The sequence below is a fragment of the Epargyreus clarus genome, unplaced genomic scaffold, assembly GCF_041222505.1.
Source record: "Epargyreus clarus isolate Ecla_fem2 unplaced genomic scaffold, WU_Ecla_fem_2.2 ptg000012l, whole genome shotgun sequence".
NCBI classification, from domain to species: domain Eukaryota; kingdom Metazoa; phylum Arthropoda; class Insecta; order Lepidoptera; family Hesperiidae; genus Epargyreus; species Epargyreus clarus.
In genome coordinates, this window is record NW_027332220.1 from 7,687,557 (window position 1) to 7,703,455 (window position 15,899).

General features: G+C 33.8%; 1 protein-coding gene across 7 annotated transcripts in view; it reads left to right on the forward strand.

The window, feature by feature from the left end:
• The window catches only part of Lim1 (LIM homeobox 1), a 76,036-nt gene that overhangs the window by 13,997 nt on the left and 46,140 nt on the right, over positions 1-15,899 (forward strand). For all 7 annotated transcript variants that reach the window (XM_073078367.1, XM_073078369.1, XM_073078368.1 and 4 more), the window contains exon 3: positions 9,612-9,820. In XM_073078367.1, the coding sequence (XP_072934468.1) occupies positions 9,612-9,820 (209 nt within the window). The remainder of the gene's footprint in view (positions 1-9,611; positions 9,821-15,899) is intronic.

The following is a 15,899-nucleotide window of genomic DNA, read 5'->3' on the forward strand; positions in this document are numbered from 1 at the left end:
TCTAAATCAACCCCAGAGACGATTAGATTCCTACCTGAGGTGCGCCACAGATGCGCCGCTACCCCTGAGGAGTAATCTGGAACGCCTCGGAAAAGTATATCTCCCTTATCACTCTTCAAACCATAACACAGCATTGCTTAGCACTGCTGTTATTAGGTAAAAATAGGGGTGGCGGTGGTGCCACCGGAGTCGAACCACAAAGGGTTCTATCAACTTTTGTTTGTTGTTCTACCACTAAGTTTCTTTTTTTTTCACAATTGTTAGTTTCATATAGTTTTTTGTTAAAACGGCCACCTAAGGAAAAACAAAATAACTATAATTAAGCGCTATTTGTGTAAAAAACTGACAATGATGGTAGATTGGTAAATCATATGGCGCCAAAAGTTGACAAAAAAGGCAATTTCGTAGGTCGGGGAGCAACGGAAAACGGTTCACTTACGACTTCCGTTGACTTGATGGCTCAATGTTGGTTTCTGAATAATGAAACCACTAAGTTAAATAGTACACTTAAACAATAATATGTGATAGAGTTACTTTTATAGGATCCTCATTTTTTAAACTTATTTGAGTAACAAGAATTAATTATCACAGGTAAAGGAAATCATCGGAGAGAATAAGGTTCTCAAGGTGGAGAAGAAAGTTCTCAAGCAAGTTAACCGCATGTTCAGACATTACACAAAATGCCAAATGAATTGTCCTATGCCTTTGAAAGGGAATTAGAAAACAATAGACAGGGCGGTCCCAGTAAAATCTTGTCATCATATCTCATTCACTATGTGATAGTTATATCTACTATTTATGTATGTGTGTAAATAGATGGATGTATGTTAATATAGATAAAATGACCAGAAGAACTGACGACATAATGCTTTATTACTGCAGTAACATCTGCCAAATCTTGCCAAATAGAGTTGTAGCAAAACCACGCCTAATATTGCTGATCTCATTTTGCGCAGTTCGTTGAACCAATCGGCATGAAGATGAGTTTCCCTGGAACCCTTTTATTCCCATTGCTGGGCACGTCTTCCTCCTCTCAGCTGAGAGACCTGAAGCATATTCTACCGTGTGCTCTTTGGTGGAGGAACATCTATATCGGGTATCTTTCAAATCGCTTATAAGTTTAAAGAATCCGAGAATAATAACCGGGGCTTCAACGTATTCTCTATAACACGTAAGCACGTATGAAATTTAGCCAGTAGCAGTCACCCATCTGACACCCAACCACTAGCGGCTTTGCTTAACTTAGATCTTTTGAGGCCTATAGTTTCACAAACTGTCAGATTCGGCTTCAGAACGTATTTTTATCAATATAACAGAATCTATAAAACACTACAGTAAATATTGTAAATAAGCGATACTACACTAATGTATGCTAAATCAAAAGTAATAATAACTCATATGAATATCACACAGCATGGGTCATCATGTTTCTCCCGGATGACAGTAATTCCTCTGTCATAATCTGAAAGCAACAGCCTCTAATGTCGAGAGGCGCATTATACTTAGAAGGCAATGTATTTGAGTAACGGTGTTCATAATTATCGCATAAAACGCACAGGATTTCCGCTGCGAAGATGAATTACAATTTCCGTGCGTATCTACAGTTTTTACTGGCATAAACTCCTTTCTTAACGGCTTCTTAGAGAATGACTGAAATGAAAAACTTAGCTGTATGATAGAGCGACTATTTTATCATACTTTCCGGGCATTGACCGTCAGCTTACAGAAAGTCTTAGAGATAAGGTTTGTATCAAATAATTGATTAATAATTTTAGATTTGTTTAAGGCTCTCCTCTTTCTCCACTGTTACGAGTTAGGACATTATGCATTTACTTTTTATAACATTTGTAAATAATAAATTTTCGTCACAATGTAAATGTACTTACTCGTGTTTTGTATCAGTATGTATCATGAAACTTATGATTCTCTATTATATCATATTTTTGGATTTCCTTTGTTCTCTGATTCAAAATGGCACAATTTAAACAGGGTCGCTAAATAAATGTTTTAATTTGTCAAATTTTCCGTTTTTCAAATCCCGAAATTTAAATGAAATGTGGTTGTGTCAATAACATTTAAAAAAAAATGTAGACAGTAAAACTTTTACTACTGATAACAGTCACGTGGGAGAATTTTAAATCCACCGCATTTTTACGAAACAAAAACCATGAGAACATTACACAAATTATTTATTAGGAACTGCGCAATTTGTATTTTTTATCAATTTTTAATCGCAAGACCGCTTAGCGGAGTAATACAAAAAAGTGTTAAATATTTGTCTTAATCACCATAATTTAAAATAATTTATTGTTGGAAGCATTAAAATTAATACCAAAATTAAGATACAGAGTTCAAAAGAAACAATGACCAGAAAATGAGTTCTTTAAACATGAGAACGGTTTAGGAATCAAGATAAGATATCTTAACGGTTTTTAAGAAAATAATTCCACAGGAAAAGTTTCTTATAAAATAACATTCATTGTAGTAGACTTCACATTTTTTGAGAATTATCAAGAAAAAGTGAGTTACCATAATTTCACTGTTATTGTTAAAATTTCGAATAATTTCACCATTTATCGACCTACTAGAGAGTGTGCTCACTATACCGTGTCATACCATGGCCGTGCCAAAAACATGTCAAGCAAAGAATATTTTTTGTATTGAAAAGTATGAAAGGCATAGGTCGGCGACGGGTCGATGTAGTAGCCATGCTTCATACTTTTTCAATACATTTTTTGCATGTTACCTTAAATCTGCCTTATTTTAATAACAAATTTATTTAAAAAGAAAGGTCTTGTCAAATAGACGGAATACTATTAAAATATCTCGTTTATCAAATCTGAACATTTTAATACTTGTGTTACTTGTGAACTCTTGTTATTAGCATGCACTTGTTAGAAGACATAAAGTTAAGCTTAATAAGGGTCGGTACACATGTAGCTACAATTATAATAATATATGGAATAGAAGTGCCTGTTTTATATCTCTGAGTCTTATTTTTCTTGTTCATAAAATATATGTTGGATACGTCTGAATTGATTTTGAAGGAACTTTCGTACGAATATAGATAACAGATAATTAATCAATAGCTTACCTTTCCCCCAAGTATATCGTCAGTGGTATAACTAGCCACCTTGAAATTATTGGTTTTGGAAAATTAACTCTAGAGTTTTCTATGTTATGAATCCATCATCCATCCATCAGCCTTTACTGGTCCACTGCTGGACATAGGCCTCCCCTAGTTTGCGCCACTCCGACCGGTCTTGGGCCGTCTGCATCCAGCGGTTACCCGCCGTCCGCTTCAGGTCGTCAGTCCACCTGGTCGGGGGGCGTCCTGTACTCCTTTTGCCGAGACGTGGTCTCCATTCGAGGACCTTCCGACCCCACCGGTTATCGGTCCTACGAACTATGTGGCCAGCCCATTGCCACATCAGCTTGCTTATTTTGAGAGCTATGTCGGTAACTTTCGTTCGCCTACGGATTTCCTCGTTACGAATTCTGTCGCGTAGGGAAATACCGAGCATAGCTCTCTCCATAGCTCGCTGAGCGACTTTGAGTCTTCGTATAAGGCTCACAGTGAAAGACCACGTCTATGTTATGAATTATGCTATAAATCGGTTTTTGTATTAATACAAATTTTAAAATAAATGCAATATAAATCCTATGTGTGAACTGGGCCTTATCCATTATGTTTATCTACAGAACCACGACTTTATAGTGGGTCCACCTTGACCAATTAAGTTTTTTAATTTGATGAGTTCATTCGGTGACATTTTGTCTTTCAAAACCTAAGTGATGTCATTTCCGCTGACTTACACCCCACAACCCATTGTTAGCTTAAATTATTTTCAAGTGAATTTAATGGTTTCCGTTTTTTAAGCTGTAGGTCGTAGAATAAATTGCAATTTAAAATAAATATATGTATACGACGCCTATAAATTATTTTATTGTAAAATATACCTATTAATGTAACTACAAGTAGAGTAGATACGGTAGGAAATTCCGAAATTTTAGGTGACTTATTTTTAGAATTTTTTGTAAAGTTTACCGCATAGAAACGTATTATGTATTATTACGTATTTTGAATACGAATAACAATAATATATACGTTGCAGTAACACTCTTAACCAGGCAAAAGTGGTTTTGTCTGACTTTTGACGCTATAAGCTATTCTATATGAAATAGACATTCAACGAGTCCTAAAATATCTCTGTGAAAATATAAAAAGTACGTTCATGCGCTTTATATAAAATGACGAGCTTTTGCCCGCGGCTTCGCTCGCGTTACGAAGTAATATTTTCATCCCCTATTTTATCCCCTTGGGGGTAGAATTGATCAAAATCCTTTCTTAGCGGATGCTCACGTCATAACATCTAATGACAAATTTCAACCCGATCCGTCCAGTGCCTGTGCGTGGATAAATCACTATGTCAGGCAGTCACCTTTGAGTTATATATATTTAGATTAGATATTTTGCGGAAACGGCCCGTGTCTGACACGTTATATGCCTGCAGACATAAATACAGCTATATTTATAATCCGTTTCAGTTTGACAAATCTATAATCCTCTTCGAAAATATTTTTAATAGGCGGCAAAGTTCAAAATATGAATGGCGCGTTGCCAGTTTCCATGTTTTATTCATACGGCCTCCATCGTTTATGCAAATCGCTCTGGTAATAATTCAATGTGATGATAAAATACAAAAAACATTGCTGTTAAATTAATTCCGTATTACAAATGTAGGTAAACCACAATACTTGTTCGATGCTTGTTGATCGCTTACTTAAGTTGTGTTCCGTTTCGAGTAAGATGAAGGTGTGGGATTTCGATGCGTGCTCCTTTTATGAATTACAAGCTTTTTTATATATTGGGTTGGTAGTTTACCGTACTTTGGAAAATTTGGTAATATAGTAATGCTTCACATAATGAGATATATGGGAATCATGTGGTAGTTTCATCAATAGAGTTTTTCTAAATCGTAATTATTTCTGATAAAAAAAGAAATATCTTTTTTGTTTTTGATTTTGTAAAATTCAATGTAATACAAGAAGAAATATACAGAAGATTTTTTATATTTTTCGTAAAAAACTGTATGTAAAGCAATAAATGAAAAAATCTTATTATTATTTCACCTAATTGTAATTTACAAAATAAAGGCTATACCTATCTTCTTTTGCGTATTTTTTGATCAACACTATTATTTTGAATTTATTATTCTTAGTCGATACAAGACATCTATTGCTAATTGAAAGCATATATTATTTTTTATAAGAAGTTTATTTATGTTTATAAAAACATATTAAGTGTTGTAGCGATTATTGAAATATTAATAAAAAGATGTACGACACATCAATCACTTTTTTGTTGTATGCACTCAGACCAGGGCCGGATTTAGAGGTATGGCGGCTTTAAGGCAACGAATGAGTGGAGGCCCTTAATTAGTATCTGAATGAAACGGAACAATTTTCTCCATTAAGACTTAAAAAAATACTGCCATGTCATAAAATAAATTCATCACCATTTGGAAAAGCATGTACTTAATTTACTGTTTAAAAAAATGTTGACCCGATTTTTTTCTCTATTGTAGGGGCCCCTCTCTTATAGAGGCCCCAGTGCAGTAGCCCCTCTTGTCCTTCCCCAAATCCGGCCCTGGTTCAAACGCTATTTCCGTAGCTGTTTTGATTAATTAGCAACATCAGAACTTGAATGCTAATAGCTAATAAACATATCAAAATGTAATTGATTAGTTGAATGCTACTGTAGAAAAAAAACATGTAGACGGTGTATCTAGGTATAGTGTGCTACTATAAAATATATTTGATATCTGGTATTATAGATGTTACAGTTACACTTTTAATTATGTAAAATAAATATAAATTCAAAAGTTGAGTTGGAATTTACCCGGATTTTTCGCTGTGGGGCGAGTGATGTCCAGCTATGGGACATAGGACTATAATGTATAAGCTGTATGTAATGTAATGTAAGGGAATAGATATAATGTAAAAATAATTTCTTTCATCATCCCGTTACTACCTTTTTTTTTATAATATAGGAGTAGCAGACGAGCATGCAGTTCACCTGATGGTAAGTGGCTACTGCCGCCCATGGACATTTGCAATCAAACCCAGATAGAATTAGATATTACTCCCTGAGGTCGGCCACAGATGCGCCGCTACCCCTGAGGACTAAGCTGGAACGCCTCGGAAAAGTATGTCCGTTACCGCACCCTTCGAAACGGAACACAGCAGCCCTAACAATGCTATTATTTGCAGAAATAGGTGTGGCGGTGGTGCCGCCGAAGTCGAACCACAAATGGCTCTACCACCTTTAAGAACTTGCTGCTAAGTACAGACCTCGTCATAAAAAATATCAACATTTGAGATTTTCAGAATTTTATTCAGGCCCGTAAATATGTTGCCAGACAGTGTGTCCCTTCACTGTTAAGATAATTTTAATTTGTTCAGTTTTCATCATCACAACATTCACAATATAAACCGATATGATGACACCTGTTCATACATACTGTTCAATACAGTTCGACGAAGAACGCTACTAAATAGCGGATTATTGCCTTTAATATTGACCCAAAAATCAAGGATTACGAACGAAGCTCGCTTAAACTGACTGTTCACCGTTACCACATTATTCTTAATTTAATATTCACCAAAAACAGTTATTAATATTACAATCATTAAGCGCAGCTAGTTCTTACCGCTTCCGGGTAATCACAGAGCCGACATTTTGGATCATTCAAATTTCGAACGTTTGCATAAATTTAACATGATGGCTTCACATAATCATTGTGTGGCCAGTACCAGTTAACGATCCGCCGCGTATTCCAAATCATCGATTTCTCATACCAGCGATATATCGACACATATTAGACATCTAAATTATATTTACGATCCATATTTTATTACAGATTGACATAAAAATCGGCAGGCTATAATAATTTGACTCCGAGACTAAAAATATATATTTCTTACCAGTCTGTTCTCTTGTATTGGAGTTTCACACGATTCGTATTTTTTCGATAATATCAGCTCATCTGTTTGTTCTGATTTTTTTGTCACTAATTTAAAATTTAAATGATCGATAAATTTTGATTTATGTTTAAAATTTAAATTCTGTTCTATTTTCGGATCGGCGAGATGACGTAATCCATAAATGAGTGATATATTATTATTACTATTACAGGTTGTAACGGCGCTTCAAAGGTAAAGTTTATGTATATTTATGAATTACTCATTGGAATAGTAATAAGCAAGTTTAATACGAAAATAAAATTTGCCTAATTCAATAATAAAGCTGAAAATACGTCGCTGAGATATAAACTATGAACCGACATAGTAAGGGAACGGTTTATGGTGAAAGTGATTTTCTAATGGAAAGCGAATTTGAGAAGAAATATAATTATGAAGTTACATGCTTAAGAATATTTCACAGATATGACTTTATTTACGTAATTGGGTATAATAGGCTTATGTAAAAGTTAAGTAGCAGCGTTTTACGGCATTATTGATTAATGATTAGATATCAATGGGCATAATAAATTCATATCACTAATATTACTTACAAAGTAAAAAATGAAGTATTACTTTATGACTTCGTATTTATTGCATTGTGTATAATTTCATTGATTTATGTCATAATTTTTGATATTTAATTGATTGAAATAAAAACTCTATAGTCATGTTATTGGTAAGAACTTCACGATGAAAAGATCATATTAGTTGGTATAATATACACATATACGAGTATACATCGATACCTACCAATGATATCCATAGGCCATCAAGGCATGACTACGTATATGTTTTCTATTTGATTAATGTAACTAGCAAGCATAGATTAGTAAAGATTACTCACTCCTAACAAGAAAATGTACCTACCCAGTTTTGAGAATTAAAATAGTTGCGTAAAAAAGATTTGCCACGTCTCTGTGCTAAAATGTCCCTAAAATATTTGAAATTATTATTATAAATTATTTATTTAATATGTAAATTACGCAGTATTAGTTATTTATTCGTAAATTTTCTCTAAAATGTTTTTATTTGTCAAGAATTAAAAAAAAAGAACTTACTATAATAAGCCGTTTGTGGCTTCATTCAATTTCAAGGCGGCGAAGTATCTTTACTAATCTATGCTAGCAAGTAATCTTATAAGACTTATATGCCAAGATTTAAATTGACTAAGTACCTGTGTTACGTGAGTTTCCTCCGCTGTTTGACATGTTGCATTATCGAATGCCATCAGGCATGAAGTTCCCTTTTGTCATATTTTTAGAGAATCAAGAAATAATTAAACGAAATGCCTCTGTTTGGGTTTGAATAAAGGAGACAACGCGAAAATTAACTTCGTTATATTACAGATATAGAAGTAGAAAACCTGCATGCAGTCTATCTGATGGTAAGTGACAACTGCTGCCCGTACACATCTGTAAACCTCTATCTGTTTAAAATAATCTAAATATCTACGGTCTTATTCATAAAAAATGCTTATAGAAGGTTTTAAGCACTCATTAGTAAAAGTGTTCGATAAGCTTATAAAACGTTCTATAAAATTGCTTATTCATAAACGTTCCATAAACCTCCTATAACTAATGTGTCGCTAAAGTCAACTATAAATGAAAATGTTGCCATTATAGTGAAGTTCGGCGAACAAATTGACAAATATCCATAGATAAACATCATTAAATGACATTATTTCGTACTAAAAAAATATTCTGTCTTGACATTCTTGTCAATGCGTTGTCAATAAAACCAAATAACATGTCAGTGTCATTGTATTTGTAAATACCGCGAATTTAAAAATATTTTATTTGTTAAAATAGGATATTAAGCAAAAGTTGTTGAAAGATAAAGGAGTGAAAATTGGTTGGATATAAATGTTTTGTTAAGTTTCGTTTTGTAAACATTCGCAATATCTTATGGCAGTAAACATTGTATTTCAGAAGGTGTACCAGGATCTCTGCGATCTAATTTACGATCATTACGTACGAGATCAATTATAAAATTTACTGTCGATTTATTAAAGCGATAACGCTTCCGAAAGTCTTCGTCGTTTAAAGAAAACGGATCACTCTTTGGTGCAATGTTCTTCGAAGTGGACGGTTTTCTACATTATTAATAATATCTAAGCTGTGTAAAATTTGCATTGTAATTTTAAATAGTGATATAATAATGTTATTTATCGGATATTTAAATAAATTATTTCCAAGTTTATATACAAAACGGACATTGTCATTTAAAATTTATTCAAAACATATTGTCAAATTAGGTTAGTAATCACTAATCAGCTGATGAGAGTCCGCCATCTTTGTCTTATAGCACTGTTATAGTAGGGTTCTGGGCTCTATAAGTTATAGAAGGCTTATAGAACGGTTTTGTGCCTAAAATACGTTTATGAATAACACTTTTTGACAATCGTACTATAGCAACGTTATAAGTGTGCTATAACTTTTTATGAATAAGACCGCTAATCTGTAAAACTGTATAGTAGTGATAGGTGTTGCAATCACGTCTCCTAAGTCGAACCACGAAGTATTCTATCATCTTGTAATGTAAAGGTAAAAACACTGAAAAATAACCCATCTGTATTTTGTCCACAGACGCTACGGAACTAAGTGCAGCGGTTGTGGACACGGCATCTCGCCCTCGGACCTGGTCCGCAAGGCGCGGGAGAAGGTGTTCCACCTCAACTGCTTCACCTGCCTCGTGTGCAGGAAGCAGCTGTCCACTGGCGAGGAACTTTACGTGCTCGATGATAACAAGTTCATATGCAAAGAGGACTACCTCGCTGGGAAGGCGCCAACGCATTGTGAGTTTTTTTTCTTTTATGTGGTAGCTTCTTGGTCTTTTGGCCACTTTGACAATGACAGTAGTGGACAAAAAAAGCGGGAAATTGAAATGACTATGTTAAGTAAAAGATCGTCAACATCGGAAAAAGATAATAATTATGGATATTGTAGTGATGTGATTAAGATAACTTAAAGATGTTTTTATTCACTGAAAGTCGCTAGAGTGTCAATCTCATCCCGAAATGAGACAAATGCATAGCAATGGGACAATAAGCGGTCGCAATCATCTGGTTTTATGTTGGTTATTTACTTTTAATGCCAATTTTTTACAATCCAGACAATTTTAATTTTGCAAATAAAATATTTTTGTATACATTTTTTGATTTCTGAATGATTTACGATGCATTAGATGGGAACAAAAATAGTTAATAACTGTAATGTAATAAACTTAAATGTAATTACCAAATTATGTAAATGACGTGAAAAAGTTTTAATGTTATTTCCTCGTGCATAATATCGCAATAAACACTCACTTTTAAATTTATTACATTACACGTATAATAAGAAAAACAACGTTCCGAGAAATAATGTAGTGTGACGCCACCGCGCCACAGGTCAGTGTCGCAAAAATAGAATCTGTCAACAGCTAGATTGCTTTCAAATTGCACTACTCTTGTCCGCAAACTAAGCATTATTTACGTAAGTCCAATCAAACATCGACACACGCTATCACGTTCGCAATCGAAGTGTGGCTGTTTAAAAAAATAAATGAGGTCTTTTATTGTCCTCACCTCAAATCGAACCCAATCGATGTCGAATAATTACTTTTCTAAAACACGTCCCCTTCAATTTCCGAACGTGACATGTGAGAATTGCATTCTCAGTTTAAAATGCGTTTTTTATTGTTTAAGAACGTATCGCGGCAACAATAAAACTCTCGGGGCACCCATTTTGAAATCAGATTTTTCGATCAATACGAACCGTAACCGAATCCGAGTGAAAAAAGAAACAAAAAGGAAGTCGCTGGACAAAAAGCCAACCGCATTACACATTAGCCACGTCTCCACGCGGTTGTGCTGTAGACAACTTTTTTCTTTTTTATTCGATTTGTCGAAGGCATCACCTTGACGTGAGTTAGAAAAAACTGACGGATTGTAGACAAGATGCGAGATCGTGAGCTAAAGGAAATTTAAATACATTACTATTGTACAAATATTTTGATTAGTCTGATATCTATTCCTTTTATTTAAAAGTCTAAGAATTTTAGACTATACAGTTTTGGACAATCGCGCGAATAGAACATAGAGAATTGAACGTCAAAGACTATATCCGTCCATAGACAACTGGATATATCCGGTATTTCTGGTTTCAGTCGATTAGTATGTACCCCACGTTAATTTATTCTGTTTGTGCTACTGTTCCTGTCTTAGAATTGAATATATTATTTATTTAAACTATGGAAGGCCGCATTTGTGACCTACATAAAGATTATTGATTTTTGTGTTGTGTGTGTTAAAGGTTTTTATATATTATAATACATATATAATTCTAGACTTTTTTTTATTAAATTAGAGTGTAAATAATGAGTAGTTACGTCACAAACTTTGTTAATTTTTTTCCATATACCCACTACCACAAGTCTCTTAGGTAATTTTATGTTAAGTAAATTGTAAAAATGTAACAAAATATGTAACAAAAACGTAACAAATATTATGTATTTACATTTTTAATTCAGAACTACGTTATTTTGTGATACATTTATTTCTACTATTATGGCATTTCTACTATGATTTTGAGTATTGTGACGTACACGGGATAACTGGAAAAGCTGTTTTATTTTCGTTTTTACTTTTAATTTGAATGTACGATGAAGAACAGTTAAATCCTTTTTTGTCTTAAAAACTCGTTATTTACCCACTGTATAGATTTAAATAATTATTATTATGATCATTTAATATACGTTGTAAAAAGTTAAAGTTATCTACTTTTCTTGCTGTTAGAAAACCAACAAAGTGCAAGTGAGGCTGAAGTATAGGTATAATTTATACATTTGTTTAATTGAGGAAATACCAATTGAATGGAGCAAAAAATACCACAAGTTAACTAAAGTTTGTATAAATTTAACAAAATTATTTGAAACGCCTTCAATTATTTTAAACAAAATGTGTTACCTATGTCAGATATAGGAAACTCGGCCAATGTGCCTACATACGGATACATGCCGATATTTAAAAATTATTATATACTAGCTGACCCGGCAAACGTTGTGTTGCGATATGAAAAAAATGTTAAGGGTGAACAACCCTTATCACTTAGGGGTATGAAAAATAGATAGTAGCCAATCCAATGTGAAACATTCCAAAATCAACAACTACTTACGAATTAAAAATTAATTAAAAAAACAATTCCCACGGACTAAATTGTGAATCTAAACCATTCTCGAAGGTGGTAGAACCCTTTGTGGTTCGACTCCGGCGGCACCACCGCCACACCTATTTCTACCTAATAACAGCAGTGTTAAGCGCTGCTGTGTTCCGGTTTGAAGGGTGTGGTAAGGGAGACAGACTTTTCCGAGACATTCCAGCTTAGTCCTCAGGGGTAGCGGCGCATCTGTGGCCGACCTCAGGTAGGAATATCTAATCCTATCTGGCGTTGATTGCAGATGTCCATGGGCGGCAGTAGCCACTTACCATCAGGTGGACTGCATGCTCGTCTGCTACTCCTATATTATATAAAAAAAAAAATCTCAAGTCCCGTTGAACACACACAACAAATTTCATCAAAATCAGTCCAGTCGTTTAGGAGGAGTTCAGTGACATACACACGCACATAAGAAATATATATATATATAAAGAATTAAAAAAGTAAAACAATTTTTGAAATAAAACTATCACATTTAGTATATCGGTAACTACGTACGAATCAAATCCTCATCAATTTGTAGGGTTGTTTACCCGAGCGTGCCCACAACATGTGCGCGCCCGCGGCGTCGCCCGTGTTTGCTCGCTGTAATTGTGTTTAGACATTGTTAGACTGGAATAATACGCCAAATAAACGGCTTGTGGGACGCGACGAGTGTAATGAACGGGGAAATTTTATATCGAGCACGCTGTGCAAATATGAAATCGTGTTTAGCTTATAAAAGTGCGTGGTTACGTCGTATCGTTGTTTTCCTCTTTATACCTAAACCTAGCGATAAGGCAGACGGGCTATACACCTGATAGAAAGTAGTCATCGTAGTCTATCGTCTAAACACCAGAGAAATCTTCAAAATAACGCTTTTTACAGGGCCCCCATATGAATTGTAATCTGATGCTAAAATTTCACAACGCGCAAAAAAGTAGGTTTCTCTAAAAATATATTAATTTTCGAAATGGAAGCAATATGCTAATAGTAATATACGTTTTCTGAGTCCGATGTATTCAACCGCAAACATAGATTTATGACATCTTAAGAATTAGTTAAAGTTTCTTTAATTGGTCCAAATACGAACTGGAATTAGCGCGACAATTACAAACGGCGTTAGAGAACAAACTCGTTAAAAGTGACAGCTAAAAGACGCGGCAATATAAATTTCCAGTGATTTATGTTTTAGGTGAAAGTTTTCTATTAGGTTAGATAAAGAGGTCAGATAGCCCGTCTCTTTCCCCTCGAGTGCAGTGGAGGGTACACAGATAATGTATGATGGCAAACAAGAAATCGCTTCCACTGGTTGATCTAAACCCCATACGAGGAGATTAGAGCGGACTGAGCCCCTACTAGGGGACTAGGGGTTAAGAAGCTTACGCGGTTACTGATACGGATCGTTTCTAACGGTATACATTTATTGTTTTTGACTTTGAAATACCATGATATTTTTAATGTAGACATTTTGAGTAGAACAATTTCAAGTAAATTAAATTTCATATGGACATGTGACGGAATACAAACAAAATATTGTCTATCTGTGAGTAGTAGCAATGAAATAGTGTTATTTTTTATAGATTTGCGAATTTTGCAATTTAATTAAAATAATAGTGGCAAAATATTACGTTACTTACGTAATAGATTTTTTAGTACTGCTGTCGTTGTTACCGATAAGTGGAACATACTCTTGATGTCCCATAAAAAAATATTTATGGTGTTAGAAGACAAGTTGCAAAATACCAGTACGATTTAACCAAGATTTATGGTCGATTCCATATTAATGCACAGTTTTACGATAGTCTAGGCTAACAAGGCGAGAAGTATTTGGTAATTAATAGCACCCATAAACGAATCATTATGAATATCGCACTTTCCCGAACTTGTTTTTATATCCGGGATTAACCGGACAAATAGATTTCGTTAATAATGAATAACTTACAACTTGTTAGTACGGTGTGAAGACGGATGTTTATAATATAATCAAATTGTTGAAAACACATAATTATTGTTAAAAAAACTAATTCTTCAACAAACTTACTAATTTTATTCCCGCTCAAATTACAACTCAAACTTTAAGTCAAGATACTTTTTTTATGATGACTCATAGAATAAGAATATTACCAGCTAGTAATTACTTTAATTTTACCAATTATTATACAAATATAATCAACATCAATACAACACAAAACAATTAATTAAAATAAATCTATACATATAAATAATACAATTTTAATAGGTTTCTAATACTATTGTCCGATATTTTTTATATCCTGTCACCTATATTGTTTGTTGTATGGTTGGGTTTATCAATACTTTACATATCGATATCTTAATTCGCAAATCAGCCAACTCCATTTCTTGTCATATTTTTTTTTTAATTATTTTGATAATAAATGGCGTTGAACGAAAGCAAAATAAATCAAAATAAAAATGAAAAAAAGTGGATTTGGCTGTTTGCGAATTAAGGTATCGATATTGCGGTTCTCTATATTCATTTATATAGCATTATATAGTGTAATAAACTAAAGCCTACACCATTTTCATGTTATTTTTTTTTAGGAAAATCAATGCTGTCCGTAAAAATTAGTCGAGTCGTAAGATAGAATTAAGATAGAGTCTATGCATACATACATTTCTACTTAAAAAGTAAGTTACATTGGTTTTATTACATATGAGTGTTGCCACACTCGAACGAGAAGACAAGTTGTCTTAAAATTATTTTATCTTTACCTAAAATATTACTAAAACCAAAAACAAAGGTAGCTCGTAAAAATCTACACAACAATCTTTAAGGTACAAATGGAAATTCTACAACTGCTATTAAGCCTCTAAAACATTTATAATCCCATATAACCTACAAGTAGGGCCTCCGAGTGTGGCCCGCGATAACGCTTATCAATCAAGCCCACGCATGTTCGGTTGAATGCGTTGATTTATACTCTGTGCCATATAGGGAACGTTGGGGTGAAGTGTCATCTGGTAGCGTAATGCTTTTGAATTTCTGACGTTTTGTTATATTCAATGATACAATTGTCGCTGGTTATGCGCAAAAGACAAGATGCCAGACTAAGAAAAATATATGGCAGTTAAAAATGTCTATGGCCGTCAAATTACATCTTATTTCAAGTGGCAAAAAAGTTGAAGTAACAAAATATTTTTTCTTACCTATGTCTATGACCTATGTAATAATTTTAAGTACTTGTTAGTATGTAATGATATTTTCTGATAGTCAAAGAAAAATTGCAGATAAAATATTGAATATCAAAATTTCACCTCAGAAAATGTTTCGAGCTCTAAAATAAATATTTAAAACAACTGTTATAAAATTGAAGTATATTTATCGAATGATAATGCCATAACTGCTTACAGTGCGTAGGGCCCCTCTCCAAACATCGAGGGTCGCCTCCGGCAGTTGGTTGCAACTGATACGGGACCCTAAATATTTTTCTTTGAAATGTACACGGTCTATCGCCTTGAGATAATTGTAATAAGATCAAAACTTTTAGTAGGGGTAAAGAAAAAATAAATAAAACTACACTCGTAGACATAGTTACATTTTCTTGTGTCGTTAAATATTTCAACACAATCACATAAAGAGCACAGAAATATTTATTTTAGTTCACAGATCTAAGTTCATAGATATAGCATAAAGAAAAAAAAATGTCAAAAAATTGTTATTCGAAAAGTACATTA